The sequence below is a fragment of the Egretta garzetta genome, unplaced genomic scaffold (genome assembly GCF_000687185.1).
Source record: "Egretta garzetta isolate BGI_Z169 unplaced genomic scaffold, ASM68718v1 scaffold188, whole genome shotgun sequence".
Lineage (NCBI taxonomy): Eukaryota > Metazoa > Chordata > Aves > Pelecaniformes > Ardeidae > Egretta > Egretta garzetta.
The window spans coordinates 6,004,562-6,020,312 of record NW_009260622.1 but is presented as its reverse complement, the minus strand read 5'-3'; the positions used below and the strand labels follow the sequence as shown (position 1 = coordinate 6,020,312).

At 51.4% G+C, this 15,751-nt stretch overlaps 2 protein-coding genes across 3 annotated transcripts in view; one reads left to right on the top strand and one right to left on the bottom strand.

Annotated features, from left to right (window-relative positions):
• The first annotated feature begins 60 nt into the window (after window positions 1-60).
• Window positions 61-7,710, top strand: LOC104132217 (BLCAP apoptosis inducing factor). Of its 2 annotated transcripts, none has more exons than XM_035900872.1 (2): window positions 61-615; window positions 6,020-7,710. In XM_035900872.1, the coding sequence occupies exon 2, from the start codon at window positions 6,115-6,117 to the stop codon at window positions 6,376-6,378; it is 264 nt and encodes an 87-aa protein (XP_035756765.1). In that variant the 5' UTR covers window positions 61-615; window positions 6,020-6,114; the 3' UTR covers window positions 6,379-7,710. The 2 variants fall into 2 exon arrangements, with proteins under 2 accessions (XP_035756765.1, XP_035756764.1); XM_035900871.1 differs by lacking the exon at window positions 61-615 and adding an exon at window positions 661-4,819.
• A 7,422-nt stretch (window positions 7,711-15,132) lies between these two features.
• SRC (SRC proto-oncogene, non-receptor tyrosine kinase) overlaps window positions 15,133-15,751 on the bottom strand; it is a 14,122-nt gene continuing 13,503 nt past the window's right edge. The window contains exon 12 of the mRNA XM_035900849.1: window positions 15,133-15,281. Within this exon, the coding sequence (XP_035756742.1) occupies window positions 15,133-15,281 (149 nt within the window). The remainder of the gene's footprint in view (window positions 15,282-15,751) is intronic.

The following is a 15,751-nucleotide window of genomic DNA, read 5'->3' as shown; positions in this document are numbered from 1 at the left end:
CCATCCGCATCCCGGCCGGGCTCGGCGCGGTGAGGGCGGGAGGGCCGCGATCCCGTAGCCGGGCGTGTGCGGGGCACAGCGGAGCCGGATCCAGCCGACTGCGAGCACGCTTAGCTCGTTGTTGGAAACAACAGCACCGCAACCCCCGTGCGGAAACGCTGTAACTGAGCCCCCGATGCTGTGGTAGCAGAGTAACTTTTGCCTTTCCAACCTCTACATCGTAACTCCCCAGAACCCCCTGCCGATACGGCATTTTTGTCTCTCTTTATTCAAAAAGTGGGCTTTATCAGGCTGCATTTAGACTTCTGAAGTCTGTTGAAAGTACAAAAGGTAGGGAAGAGATCCAAATTAAAACTAAAAATGATTATATTTTTCAGAGAATTTGGAATGGGCCTGGAATTCATGATCTTTGGCGGTTAAACAAAGGCAGAGGGTGGGAATGAGGGCCACTGAGAATTAATAAATTAGCACAAATGAAAGTAGTAATACTTCAGATGATAACTGTTGATGACATCTCTTCCCACCACAGAGCTGGCTGACTTAAGGTTCTGCTTCTGTGATGTACTGTGCAGGGAAACACAGATCATACCACTGCCTTCCTGCTGGCAGGTGGAGGTTTGTTGGCCCTCGTGCTGTGAGTGCACGGCACTACCTCTGGATACAGGCTAATCAATTCCCCAGTTGGCAATGAAGCTCAGAGAGCAGCTATGGAAATCGTGAAGGGAGTGGCTCATCAGAGGGCCCCCACTTTTCATGAAATTAGTTCCTTTGGCTTGAGAAGTTGGAATACTTCTTAACCCCAAGGTTTGGTCAGTCAAGGATTTGCTGCTCTTGGAAACTGTTTCCAATTATATTGCAGCATTTCTGAGTCTACATCAAGTGTTCAAGGCATGAACTTAACAAGGACTGGGGCAAGGCCTTTGCCAAAAATTGAAGACTCACTTTTTCCAGCTGAGTCATACCAGCAGATAAAGCTTTAAAAAAAAATAGAGAAAATAGAAGCAAGGGCTAAAAAAGCCCCTGGAGAAGTGAAATCCCTGGTACTGCAAATAGGTCTTAAAGTTTGAACAGTTACAGTTCTTAGTTTTTTTGAGAGAGAGGGTTAGCATCCAGAAAGCTGGTCTGCTATTGCTTTTCTTAGCTGAACTCCTCGAACTCGTCACTCAATAGCTCTTTTACCTTTTTTTTTTTTCCCCTCCCAATGCTTTGGATATTGTGTATTTTTAGCAGCTGTTTTGGGTGCTACATGGTATTTGAGAGTTTGTTTTGAGAGTTTGTTTTGAACACATGCTGGCAGCATGAAGCGCTGCCCACACACATCAGTTCAAGTTACGTGGCTGTGGCAGGGGTTTTGATTTAAACAATTTTAAGCAAACTGTACTACAGGTGAGCCTTATAGGTAAGAAACTGCAAGTCCCTGAGGCTTACTCTTAAGTTTATGTGCACAGTGTAACTTCAGAGATTTTTATCTAGACAATGTGGCTTTTTATTCCCAAGCAGAAACTTTGGCTTCTGGGAAAGGGGGAGATTGGCACCACCTTCCCCCCAATAAAAAGGTTACTCAGTCTTTGACTGCAGACCCTTCAGCTGCCAGCTGGGGTGACTGCTTCTGTAGCATCTTCTGGGGAAGTTCCTTGCGGACAGTACTGGCTTAATAGCTGCCTTAGTAAGGTCTGAACAAGCTTACCTTTTAAGTGCTTAGTGAAAGCCGGCTGATTATTCTCCCCTGTCAAGGTAAATGGACTGTTAAGGAATTAAGACATCCTTGAGAAAGGTACAAGCTTGGTGTTGGCATACAGATGTATAAAACCTATGGTGTAGGAACATCTGTTGGCCTCTTAATGGCTGAATTAGCCTGTAGAATATCAAGGAACAATGTCATAGCTCCTCAGTTGGATTTATTCTAAAATGTGACTGATGCATTGCAAAGCGCTACAGACTTGCGCTGTGCTACTCACTTATAATTAAAGTTTTGTTTCTGGCTGGGAAAGGTGTGCTGCTACCCTTGACTGGAATTTGAAAATCTTCCCCACAAATGTGTGCCAGTAGGGCCTGCTGGTTTTGAATGCTCTTGGGAGGGAAGACGACAGAAGGAAGGGCTGTGAACATGATGGAAGACAATTAATAAGCATGTGGAAAAGTATTGGTGTTGGCTTACTAATGAGGTGCACAGGGAACCTCCCCAGGCTGCTCCTCTGCCTGCAGGAACTGGCAGGGAGGAGGCTCTGGCAGCACATGTTGATCAGACGGAGCTGCCGAGCACTGACTGCAGGGAGAGTAGCAGGAGCATCGCCTGCTCTCTGCTGCTGAGGGGTCTGAAGCAAGTTCAAGTGGCTCTCAGAGCTGCAGAGGAGCGAGAGGAGGCAGTGGTGGGCAGTGCGATGAAAAGGAGCTGTCTGGTAAACATGAGCGGCTGCCAAGTCAGATGACTTGAGCAGGAGCATGAGAGCAGTCTTGAGGATAGCAGGACACCAGGCTGGCTAAGGAAAGCAGTGAGTCAGGCAGGGGAGAACAAGAGCAACTGGTTGAGGAAAAGCAGGATGTGGTTGTGAAACAGGCAGCTGGTAGAATACTGTTGGGTGACAGGTTCTTATTTGCTCTGGGACATGGTAATCTTTAGCTTGGATCATGAGGAGGGGACAAAGACAACAAGGTAGGAATTTTTCATTTGCAAGTTTCACCTTGATTGAGAATCTAGGTGAAACTGAATATTGTTATGGCTGCCAGAAGGGACTGGAAGCCAAGGGGAGTGATAGTTCCCTGCTCAGTAAAGAGTTGATAGCAGGAGTCACTGTTTCTCTTTGACCGATAGCATGGAAAGAGAACTCGGTCTCACTGCCAGCTGTATAAAGGAATGTCCAGTGAAGAGCTAGGAAGAGCACGTGTCTTACTAGCAGAAGGTCCCTTGAGGAAGATAGAGCTGCAGAAGTCTCTAGTAGTAGGTACCTTATCTCAGATCAGCTGTGGGATACAGTAAAGGGTCTTCCACCTTGAACTGGTGGATAGCAAAGAGGCACATGAAAATACAAGCAAACTGACTACAGATACAAGACTAACTGTTCGAACATCTGCATTTGTTAGAGGTTTGCAGATTGTAGGGCGTTGGCATTGAAACTTCATAGTAAAAATAACCACTATTAAATGGTTCTTCATTCTGCAGGGTGGTTGCATTGATTGCTACAGACAGCTGGCTCTTCCAGGAAAAAACAATATTTAAAAATGGGTAACTTGTTCTGAGATGGATTTGTGTTTGTAGGAAGTGTTCAGCTAACGCTTACAAGCTTAGAATCAACTCACTGTTTAGAGCATTTTCGCTTACGTCTTGGCCATGGTGAGGAGGTCAGACCGTGGAGTTAAATGCAGCTACATCACGAATTATAATTATACTCTTAAACTGTAGTCAGTTGTAAAGTTTGGGGGCTAAAGGCTCAATAGCAACGTGTGGCCTTATTAAAGCTGAAAGATTTATGACATTAGTCCTGGAAGAATCTAGCGCTTTGTTCCAGCCTTGTGCTCTTCTGACAGACACTTCATCTTAGGTTGTTTTTTATCCATTTCTTTAGAGACAAAGCCCGAAGCAATTGTCTGTAGGCACTTTAAAGCTACAAGAAGGGGTGACCTGAACATTGCAGCATGTGTCCAGCTGCAGACGTTAAACTGATGTGATTTCAGGGCTGGATCTAGCAAAAGTATGACATGATGTTTATGCAGTGATTTGTACTGCTCAGTGTTGGGAGCGCTTGGGAGAGAACGGCTATAGGAGACTTCAAGGAGGGAACATTTCATGAGGATTAAGGTGGCTGCAGATCATTGATTTGGTGCAACTTTGTTGTAGTCAATGCAAAAAAGTTGGGTGGTAGGGTTTAATTACCTTTCTGTTCAAGTATTTATTGTTAAATCTTTTCTCTCCATTCTTCCCCCTGGGAAAAAGTCATCTAATACTTCTGCAGTACTTTTACTCCAGAAACATCTAAGCCATTCACACAGGCTAGCAGACAGCATGTTTTCTTATGAAATGAGTAACCCTTATTTCCAGTTTATAGATGGGGGAAACAGTCTTGGGACTAGACTTGCCCTTAAAGCTACGAGTGAGTGACCTGCATAAAGCAGGACTAACACGGGGAGTTTTATTATTTTCGCTTGACTGTATCCATATTGCAGCAGAAAATAACTTCTTCCTTATTCTTTGGCTGCCTAACTGCAGTTTAGTTTACTAACTGAACCCCAGCTGCCCTCTCTGCTGGAGAACACGCTCTTGCAGGAGCGCCAGCATACTTTCCCCAAATACTCTTAATCTGTTTGCCCTCATGGAGTTTTTGGCCTGTGTTCTCTCTCACTAACATTAAAATAGATCCTGCTGCTAAGAACACAGTGGATGGCAGCATGCTTCTTGCTTCTGACAGCAGACCCGGTTGGTACCTACAAGGTTACAGAGCTGTAAGACAAGTCTGACCTCAGTGTTTTTTGGAAGAGAACCATGTGTGGTTTTCTCTTGGCTTTTCTGTGCAATCCCTCATTCTCCCTCCCTTTGCCAGGAAATCCCTTCTCCTGCCAACAGGAGCCAGAGGAATGTGCTGTTTATTTACCTTCTCACTCCTTCATCCTACTAACCTTCCCACCCCCCAGTTGTAATTCTAACAGGCCTGGCTCAGCCCTTCATCCTGTTGACGAGCACTACTCAGTTGAGTATTTTCAGATAAAAGGATTGCTGCAAGAAGCTGCTCTGATCAGGGTCTGCTCAATGGGTGTGAGGCCATGGCATTCTGCAAGGCTGTCCTCTCTCCTGGCTGGCATGCATGTCATCATGATATGCTACAAGGTAGCACTCTTCCCAAGCTCTTTCCTTTTCCAGCATTCCCCTGTGTGGTTTTGCCTTTTTGGGGTAATAAGCTAGGACTCTCAATGTACCTGCTTCTCGTTGTTTCCCTCTATATGAACTGAAGGAAATCTTCCAGTTATTCCTTCCCAACAGTATTAATCTCTTCTAGCCTCACCTGCCATTGCTATCCCAGACTGCTAAACTCCATTCTTCTGTCCCCTTTCAACCGTTTTAGCTCTGTAAGGCATTTATTATTTTTAAAGCTATCTGAAATTCTTGGATGAAGATGTTTGAACTGCTTAGGGAAAAAGAAAACCACACCATGCACTTAGTGTAGTTGATGTGGTTGCTAAAGGTAGAAGCTTTATTTCTGGACTTGTAATGTGCTGCCATCCCTGGGTGGAGAAGCCCTTAAAGCACACTGTTTCCACAGGGTTTTATAATAATCCAAGTGAGGAAATCCTGCGTTTACAGCACTTACGAAAATTGCCATTTTGAGACTGTCCCCTCTTTGATCTATTCACATACTTTGTCTTATCTGACTTTAGCTGATTGGCAAGGATTATAAATCCCTTAAGCAGGGACTGCCCTCCCCTTTGTTTTGCAGCCTGGACACTGTCAGGGCTTTCCTGGGTAGCTACACATACAGCTTGAATTTTATGCTGCCCTGCTGGAAGACTTTATATTGGGTCTGTGCCTGGGGAGGAAGCAGTTTGTGTGCTTAACACTTACTAGACACTTCTTGCACTAACACTTCCTTAACACTTCTTTGTAGCACCTAGTAGTTTACCCCTCAGTTGCATTCCTTTATACCATCACTGAAGTCATTGGACAGTCTTGGATAAATACATGTGTAGGGAGGGCTGTGGCAGCTTGTTTCCCTTTCTATTTTCCCCCGTCTCCCTTTCTGTTCCTGCACCATGCTAAAGAAGAGGGTCTCAGAACTGTCAGCCTGGTAAAAGCCTGAGAAACAGAGCACATAAGGGGTTCTGTACCAGCAATGGATAAATCATGTCCCTAGCTGTGAGGTTCAGAAAGCAGGAAAGTTACCACCAGCTCCAAGACACACCAGAATTTAGTATTAGGAGTTTGAGCACCAGCATACGATGCTTGGGAGTAAATGAAGCTGTATGGGAAGAACTTCTGTGGATCTTTTTGCTGCGTTTGTCTGACAGTCTGACATTTTATCCCTCCCTACAGAACAGCCTGACCACTTGCCTGCCGGAAGAGTTGCTGAAGACCGTTCTGGAGCACATTTGATTGCTGCTGCCGCAAGGCCCAGCCAGACGGCCACAATGTACTGCCTTCAGTGGCTGCTACCTGTCCTGCTCATACCCAAGCCCCTCAACCCAGCGTTGTGGTTCAGTCACTCAATGTTCATGGGCTTCTACCTGCTCAGTTTCCTCCTGGAACGGAAACCTTGCACGATTTGTGCCTTGGTCTTCCTGGCAGCTCTGTTCCTCATCTGCTACAGCTGCTGGGGGAACTGCTTCTTGTATCACTGCACAGGATCCCAGTTGCCGGAATCAGCTCACGATCCCAGCATAGTGGGCACCTAGAAAACGATAATCTTCCAGTCTGCTGAGGGCTCTTGTTTTGCTTTTAAAGGGGGTGGGCTAGGGAGGAGGGAGGGGGTATTAGGCATGTGACTGGAGTAAAACCAGCCGGTTTCCTGTAACTTTGTGTGGACTAGAGTGGTAAGTTCCTCCCACTCTGCCTGTGAAATTCAACTTGTTTACTGTGTGAACTCTGGCAGCGCCACCTGCTTTTTTAGAAGCAGAAATCTTTTAGTTGTTTCCTTCCCGTATCACCGGGAATGGACAGCAGCCGTCCTAACTGAGGACCGAGCTGCTGGCCTCTGCCCAGATGTTGCGCAGTGGTGGAGTTGTGTGTCACTCGCTTGTCTGCGTTAGGCTGTGGTGGTCCAACTCAGGGCTCTCGGCCCACTGATTCTGCTCAAGTAACTACAAGATTCTCTCCATCTTTCTCTTTGTGGGGAGCCAGCCTTCCCGCCTTGCTGATCAAGGGCAAGCTCGACAGCTCACAGATGCACTTGGCCAAAAGCTGCTGGAGCCAGAGGCAGTTGAGTCACCTCCTCCTGCTCAGCCTGCCAAAGAGATGCGTGCACTGCCGAAGTGCTTTCTGAACTACTTATGCTCCGAGATCATAGCCTGAAAGCCTCAGTTATGCTGCTGCTTTTATAAAGCCTCACAGGTAGTAGCGACTGTCTCTTCCCCTCCTTCTAGATTTCCAGGGTTTACCAAGGTATTGACTGTCAGGATAAAGAACTGGTATGCTGCAAGATGCAGGGCTTTGAATAGCCCCTGTGAACCTCACCCTACAAAACTCATGCTAGCCCAGAAAGCCCAATGTGAGCAGGACAGGAGAGGATCCCAAGGTTGCAGCAGTAGATGCTTCAGCCATTTTCAGTGGTGGTGTTTCCAGGCCAGGGTGACAGAAGGTGCTGGTGCTACTGACTGGAGAAGGGGGGAGGCTAGAGGAGTGCCTAGTGTCTCCAGCTCCCCCAGCAGAAGGATATGGAGAAGCCAAGGTGGTGGTGGGTCAGTCCTACAGCTGCAGCTGTGCAGAGCTGCTCATGGCATACATCACTGCGCAGCCATGGCTCTTGGGATGCCCAACTGGGGGCAGAGGTTGGTTTGTGAGAAACCTTTGAGGTTAACACAAAACACTGTCTCTAAATTTTAAAGGGTTCCCTCCCCTTTGCCATCTGTTTGTCTTTACTTCAGCCCAATGGTGGAGAGCAGCAGAACTGGCTGTTGCTCTCCCAAGGAAGTTCAAGCTGTCAGGTTGTGAAACTTCCAGAGTATTGTTTGTTCACTGCACAGCTGTTCAAAATGTTTAATAAAGCTTTATAAACTTTGGTCTATGGCCTCCTGCCCAGCATGATGCATTGGCTGTTCATTGCGGATGCCTTAGCCCAGCAATCGTATGTGTCTCTATTGTTCTGTTCCCCACACAGTAACCCCGGAGACTCCAGCAAGAGGCAGAGCTTGTTTGCCCCGTCGTTCCCAGTATTGACTTCTCTGTTTAACCTGGCCCTGGGCAGACTGAGAACCATACTGGTGATTCCTAAACAGTCTCATTTTACACACAACACAGGAGGTCGCTTCTGGTTGTGCCTGCACTTCTGTGACAGATTCTTCCTTTCCTTACCACTTATGAAATTAAACCACAGAGCAGTGTCCTGAAAGCTGTTTAATCCCCAGCACTGGCAGTAAAAGCGTTCTCTGCCAGGTGCCTACGTGGTGTAAGCCCATCCCATGACACCGCATCTTCCCAAGCTGTCCCTGGCTGTGGGCAGAGATCAGGCTGCAGCCCAGCTGCCGCCAGCCGTCCAGGGGGAAATAATTGGGTTGTGTTGGCCCTTCCCCAGCTTTGGCTGTGAGCTGAGGAGGTACCAGGGTGAGACAGGACTGCGATCCGATGGCACCCAGAGCACTTCGGGGAGTTAAGAGGAACTGAGCTGCTGGAGCTGAAACCGGCTTCCTCTACCCTTGCTCCAAAACCCTGAAGACCAAGTCCAAGTTGGAAAGTGTTCAGGACATATCACTGTTTACATGTTTTAAAAAAAAAAAAAAGCGTGTGCCATATCACCAAGAACAGATGTGACAGCTCTGTCACCTGTCAGGCTGAGGGAAATCCCGGTAGCTGCTATGTCAGCTACAGCAGAAAAATAGAAAGGGGAGGGGAAGGCCTCTCACTCGCAATCTATGGCAAGATGCCTGTCTGCGCTCTGAGCAACTTTCAAGTTTAATTTTATTTAAGCTAATGCAGTCAGTTCTTTCAAGAGTACATTTTTGTTGCTAACTAGCCAAGTTGTGCTCTACAGCAATTTAAATAAATCCTAGCCACGAAGCCAGACGGTCCTTTGGACCAGAGCAAGCCCTGGCTTTGTACATGGGGTTCAGGACAAGACGCAGCTGCAGTCTTTCCCTTCTAGGAGACCCTCCCTTCTACAAGACCCACCTTGGAGAAAAAAAGCACTTCAAAAGAGGGAGGCTGCTGTGCAGCGACAGGAGAGATCTTGGCGAACTGATGTGGAAGAAGCCTACTTTTCACAGCCCTCCCACCCCAGCCATAGTTAAAGAGCACTCTTTGATATGCGTGCAGGCCTCGCCAGCACACTCACTTACCCTCTTTAGGTCACTGAGATACCATCTTCATTTTAAAGATAGAAAATTAAAACAACAACATTGTGGTCAGACAGAAAGCCTTGGGCAGAGCGAGGAACCCAACCACGTCTCACATCCCATGCTAATGCCCTGCTCATCCTTCTCTATAAAAAGACCATGAAAAACCAGCCCATGACTGCAGAACAGGTCAAACCCGATGGTGTTTGAAAAGCAGCATCACAGCTTCCCTGCCTGTGTGCTGCGAATGGGCCTGAGCCCGTACAGACGCAGCACCTGAGCTCTCGGGCAGGAGTTTGCTGGCTACACGGGAGAAAGCTCAGAGATGTTTTTGCTCTGGCCTCAGAGAGCTTCTCTGCTAGGAGAGCAGTGGGGTGGCTCTGTCCCCAGGGGTCCTGGGGGCACCAAGGGGTCTCTGTGTGGGGACCACACTGGTGGGCAGACACTCCAGGGGCATAGCTGCACTAGTGACTCTGAAAGCAGTGGAGTTTAAAACACAACTGCTGTGCTGTGCCAGGACCCGCTGAGCCTGGATACTGCCTGCAAGGGCTTTGGCGCAGAGCGATCCTCATCACCTTGCTGTATTATAAAACGTCCATCTGCCCGGTGCTCCCTAGATACAGGGAGCAAGAGCCTTAAGCTGTTCCTTTGTCTTTCCATTTGCAGGAGAGATCATTTTCTAGGTCACATAATAGATCAGTGACACAGCAGGGTCAGGAAAGTAAAACAAAAAACAACTAAAACCACAACTAAACCCAGGCTGAGGTCCCTAGGAAGAGAGCTACAGCGTAGCTCTGGCCAACCTTGGGGTCCAGGGGCTTCTTACTCCTCTCCTCACTGCTTGTCAGGGAGAGGCAGTAACCCCGAGATGAGCAACTGGGACACCACAAGGCTTCCTGTGGAGAAGGTTTGGCCATGACTGCCAGGCTGGTACAGTTTTTTGAACCCTAGATCTGTCAGACATCCATGTTGGTGCATCTCATCTCAGGGGCTGATGTTTGGCAGTTAAGCTCCCCAGAACCGAGGGGCCACCACAGCCACCAGCCCACACTCCCAGCATTTGCCCATCCACCCCCAGATCTTGCTGGGCAATTAGTGCCTCCTGCCTGGATGCTCTCCCTGCTTACAAGGTGGCCTTGTTAACTTAGCAGCAGATGGAGGAGAGAGGGTGATCCCACTGAGGAAGCACCCACTGGCTGGCTTAGAGGCAGATAATTCCAGGGGTGCAGCCCTGCTTCCCACAGCACCAGGCTCCCACAGCCTCCAACCTTGTTGCCTCATGCTGTCACCCTGGGGCTGGTCCAGCCAACCTCCCCAAGCCAGGGAAGCCACAAACATCGCTCTGGGCCAGTAAGAGCCCTGCCAGCGCCCTTTGGTCTTGCCTGTCTCCTGCTCCTTGCACCGGGGTGGTTTCCTAGCCCTCAGCCACAGGAGGTAAGCTACACGTCAGGTAAGGACTTTAGCCCTTCCCTTGGTAGCTTGGAGATTAACCCTGGCAAGAGGGTTTTGCTACTCCTCCAAGCAAAGGCAAATTCTCTGGTAGCAGGGGCGAGGGAGGACGGATGGCTCAGGTGCCACCCAGACCTGCTGTTGCGGGGGGGGACAAGAGCTGAGTGACAGAGTGCACAGGGGACAGAGACAGGCTTTGTTCCCCGAGTCGACGCGTGCCAGCAGCCTCCCGTGCTACCAGTGAGCAGCAGGCACAGCGGGGGCTGGAGCAGCATGGCCAGCGAGACCCAAGTGCCTGGCATGAGCCAGCCCTTTAACAACCACCACCCTGCTCCTGCCCCAGGAGCCCTTCTGCTCGGTCCGGGCTATGGGAGAGACCCCAGACGTGCAGCACTGCCCAGGATTGGTTCCAGGGGATCCTCACCACACAGAGCGGGTCAGGGCTGCCCCTGCATACTCACAAGCATTTTCCCCCTTTAACCTCTGGGAGCCTGGATCAAGAGCCAGGACTGAACACACTTTGGGGTTGCTATCACTGAGCTATAGGGGAAGTAATGGCCAAACAACTCATCCTTGCCATGTTAGAAACCCACTGCCAACACAAACTGCCCAGCACAGGACCCCCACCTCCTCACCAGACCTGCTGTGGGAGCAGCCACAGCCCCCACCCCAACACCCAAATCCTCTCCTGGGTTTACAGGGCACAACATGCGCATGAAGCAAACAGCAAGATTAAGTCCATTAAGGGAGACACGTGGTGTAATCCCCAGCCACATCTGCCCAGCTAGAGTGGACCCCGGCAGTGATTCCCATCTCACACCTCCCGGCTCAGCAAGCGTCTGCCCCCACCAGGCTACCGTCACCCCCTTCCCACCCCATTTCACAGGGCTGGCCCCTACAAAGGGCTTGGGAGTAGAGAGGGGTGTCACAGAGGTGGGTGACTCCATGGCAAAACAGCCACCGAGCATGGCCAGGGTGGGCTGCACGTCCCGCCAACTGCCCTGACCATCTTTTTAAGATGCTTCAGCTGCCACCAAGGCTGACCACCGGACACAGAGCAAAGGGGACAGAAAGAGGAGGAAGCGAGCAGTGCCATAGGTGAGGCTTGGAAGTACAAAATCCAGCCCCTTCATCCCCCAGGCACAACCCACTGCAGACACCCGCACTGCCCCAGGGCTGGACCACAGCACCCATCCTCAGCAGCGATGCTGAAGGGGCAAAACCGAGAGCTGGAGGAGCCTTGGCCCAAGCTCCCCTCCTGGGGGTGGGGGGGTGTGTGTGTGTGACCTCACCAACCCAGCCCCAGCCCACACATCCACAGGGACCAAGGGACTTGCTGAGGAGAGATAATCCCTCAATCACTTAATTGCTTTAAAGGGAAGCAAAATATAAAGCATTAAACACAGCAGTAAGACCGAGTCACTTAGGAGCCCAAGGAGGAGGGAGCAGCCAGACCCAGGCACTCAGGGCACTAAAGCCACCCCAGACCATGATGGTGAAGGTGAAGGTGAAGGAGCATCAGCCAGCCCACTTTTAGATGGCCTGCTCACCCCAACGCCATGCTATGTATCAGTTACTTAATCACCAAGTGAGGGATCCCAGTCAGCACCCACTGATTATCCTAAAAAAGCAGGTCTGCTTCTCATCCATTCAGATGCAGATGCAGATGCAGATTCTACTGAAGGGAGGGCTGCTCCCCGTCCTGGCTGGGGGACCATGATGGACGTGGCAGAGGAGCCCCTGGGGTCTCTCACGGCTAACACCGCATGCCAGCAGCGTGTGCCACAGCCCTCTGCTTGGCCTTAATGGCTGCAGCTGGGATCCCACCAGCAACACAAGCTGCATCCTAGCTCAGCACATCGGCCTGATCCTGCGCCCACCACGGCCGTGCTTCCCTGCTGGAGCGGTCCAGGCATGGGGAGCTCACCCATCACCACCAGCTGTCTGTCCCTAGCCCTTGTAGCAGTAGGGATGAGGCTCCTCTTGCAGGAGCAGGTGCTGGGGCAGCGCTGGACCATGAGCCCACGTGGTGAGATGGGAATGGCTCCAGCAGTGCAGAAGTGGCACCAGATCCCAGAAGCATTGGGTGGAAAAAGCCTCTGAAGCACCAGAAGCCACACTTGGGTGTTGCACATGCTCCAGGAACCACCAAGGATGCTAAGAATTCTTCTCACACATGAACTACGCTTTTTGTGTGTGTGTGAGGTCTGTTTGTATTTAATTATCAAATTGCAAAGTATTTACATCAACATTAGTTTCAAAGCATCTCCACCACCCACCACCCACAAAGCTGGACCTTTTCAGGTTTTTTTCCAAAGTTTTATTATTATCCAAAAAAAAAAAAAAAAAGCTAATTATTTTACTTCGACACTGAAAAAGGCAGGTGGGGGGAGAGGGGAGCTGGGGAGAGAGAGAGACACAGGTCCACATGTTCTCTGCATAGTCGGTTGGAGATCTTATAAAACACTGTTTAAAAAAATGGTAACAGCAGAGGAGCATAACTTGTAGGGCGCTACTGACCCCGGGAAGCCAAAGAGCATCCTTAGGTGGGAGTTTCCCTCTAGAGTTTATTGGCTTAAAAAATAAATTGGCAGACGACAGTGGTGACAGAGGAGGGGATCTCGATCCATGGGGCTTCCAGGTCGTGCTGGCTGCAGCAGCAAGTCCAGAGATGCTGGGTCCCACCAAAACCACTGCATGGACACACGGATGGACAGACAGACACGTAGACATGCGTGTGCAGGGGGGCTTCTCCGGGATTGCTTTGCTGTCTTCTTTGTCAGAGCTTGACAAAAGCCACGGGAATTAAGCCAGCCCAGGGTGTTCCTTGTGCCAAGGGTGCTTCCCGGCTCTGCTGTTCGCCAGAAAGAGCCAGAAAATGAAACCGCCGGGTTAAGCCCGTTCCCATCCCACTGCGCTCGTGCAAGACCCTGCGCGTGCTGCAGGCAGCCAAAGGCCAAACCTTAACACATGCTCTGGCCTTCTCTCTCCCCAGCTTTTAGATCAAATCTGGCTTCTGCACATTACAGTTTTAAGAGGTTTCTCCTGGGGATGGGGATTTTGTATAATTTAGGCATAGCTATGGCACAGACCACTCCTTGGACCGGCTGCCACAGGACAGGGCTCCTCTGGCAATGCCAATGGGGACATGGCAGCCACCTGTCCCAGGGGTGCAAACATGGAAAGACCCAGAACATCAAGGTTTGAAGAGTCCCTGCCCAAACGCAGAAATGCAGGCACAGCAAATCTGCTGGGGGGGTGGGGGAGAAAAGGCTCCGAGTCCCAAAATGACTTAAAAAAATCCATTAAACCGGTTGCTGTTCTCCAAGCCAGCAGGATCCCTCCATGCAGGGCTGAAGAGCCTGCTCAAGCTGGTTTTGAAGGTTTTACTCATTAAAAAGGAGCCACCAACCAACCAAGTGAGCACTTGGTTCATAAGTAAGTGGCCGGGGAGCTGTGGGAGCGAGTGGGAGGCAACGGCGTGCCCAGGCCCTGCTCCAGCAGAGGTTTGGGGAGGGGGTTTTGGTTGGCTCTGCTCCCACCGGTCTTTCACAGGTCACCAGCACCATGACCATCACCTGGCGAGAGACGATTTGGGTCTGCTGCCAGAGGGAAACCCCATCCCACAAGTGATGGGGAGGCAGAGAAAGCCCACTGCCCAAGGACCGAGAGGCAGGGGAAGCTGCCAGCTCCGCTCTCTGGGTCCTTCCCACCCGTGCGTGCCAGCACCCCTGCCCCGCAGCACCCCCTCGAGCCCCCATCCCACCCCAGGTGCAGGAGAGCATCTGAAAAGCTCCAGGTCTTTCTGAGGGAGGGTGCCCAGGACCCGAGAAGCCTTGCGAGCCACTGGGGTGAAGGGGTTTCCAGCTGGGTACAGCCACAGGAGGGGGGGAAAAACAACACATGCAACTAAGTCAACATTTGGGAGGGCATGGGGACCGCTCGAGGGCTATGTACAAGCAGGCGCTGGGGGGGAGGGTGCAGGGGCTGGGTGCTGCCCCACAAGCCCAGGGGTTCAGCCCCACGGTTCAGCCCCATAGGATGAGTGCGGGGGCAAAGCTGGGCATGGATAGCCACCCAACACCAGAACACAGCTGAGGCCTTTGGGAGCGAGCAGGGGGGTGATGAGGATGCAAATGTCTCCCGTGGGGCACAGTGCTTCCCAGGACTCTCTTCCAGGATGGTGGCCCATGACTGGGGATGCTCCCACTGCATGGGGACTGGGGCCTGGCCGTCGACACGTGAGGGGTGGGGGGAAAGGCAGCTAAAAACGTACCATGTGGACAAAAACACCTGTGAAAGATGAGTATTTCCCCCAAAATGCTCCCACACCCTGAACAGCCACAGCTGCCATGCACCCAAGCCCTGTGGTGACAGCAGAGTTGGCAGCAGGGCCACCTGGGGGACTCTGTGGGTGGGAAAGCTGTGGAGCCGGGGAGGGTGGCTGGTGGGGCTGTGGTCCACTTCCCCAGGGACTGGCTGGAAGACCAGGAGTGCTTGGTGTGAGAAAGCGCAGCCTGGATGGTGCAGCTGGCCACAGGCAAGACGAGGGCTCTGCCAGCACACCCCCGGTGCTGCTCCCAGGAGAGACAAGATAGGGCCCTTGGGGGGACAGATGCAGCTGGAAGACTTGAATGCATGCCCAGATGCTCCTACGGGATGGTGCCAGTCACCGGAGCCATGAACAGCCACATGTCACGCTCCTGGCGCCTGCTAGCCGGCGAGGCTGGAGGGATGCCCAAGGAAGGGTTCCACTGCCACCCCATGCCGGCACCGCCGCCCCAGCACATAGCCCCGTCCGATCCCGCCACGGATTGTGCCTTCCCCATGGTGAAACATCTCTGCCAGCACCCTCAGGAGAACTGGAGCCAAGGGCAAAAGGGCAGGAAAATTTGTCCTGATTTAGAAAGGGGGTGCAGGAGACCAGGGGCCTGTGTATGAGGTGGGGTGATGCTGTCCCCCAATTCCTCTGGGCTCACCCCAGAGCTGCTGCAGGGGAAAGGTCTCCTGAAAGCCAAGTCTCTCGGAGGGAGATGCTCCGCTTGCCCTCCCGAGCTGGTTCTGCTGGTGCCCACGGGCTCCTCTCGCCAGCGGGACGGTGCTGCTTCATTAAACACCGGCCAGAAGTCTTAATGAGCAACGGGGGAACCCAGCACTTCCCCTGGCTGCATCCAGACATGATGCCCATCCCACTCCAGGGCTGATCCACAAAAAACCGGCCCCTCGGCAGGGAGGCCAGCCCTCAGTGCCCCATGGCGAGGACAGCAGCGTCCCTGGTGCCAGGAGGAGCTCCGAGTCTATAGGTTCTCGCCAGGCTGGTACTGGGGCTCTG

Bases quoted from the DNA above. Each gene is read 5' to 3' on its own strand.
- LOC104132217 (XM_035900871.1), top strand. From the start codon at position 4,756: ATGGCATTCTGCAAGGCTGTCCTCTCTCCTGGCTGGCATGCATGTCAT. The intron at 4,820-6,019 runs GTAGCACTCTTC...CCCTCCCTACAG, and splicing joins TCATCATGATATGCTACAAG to AACAGCCTGACCACTTGCCT.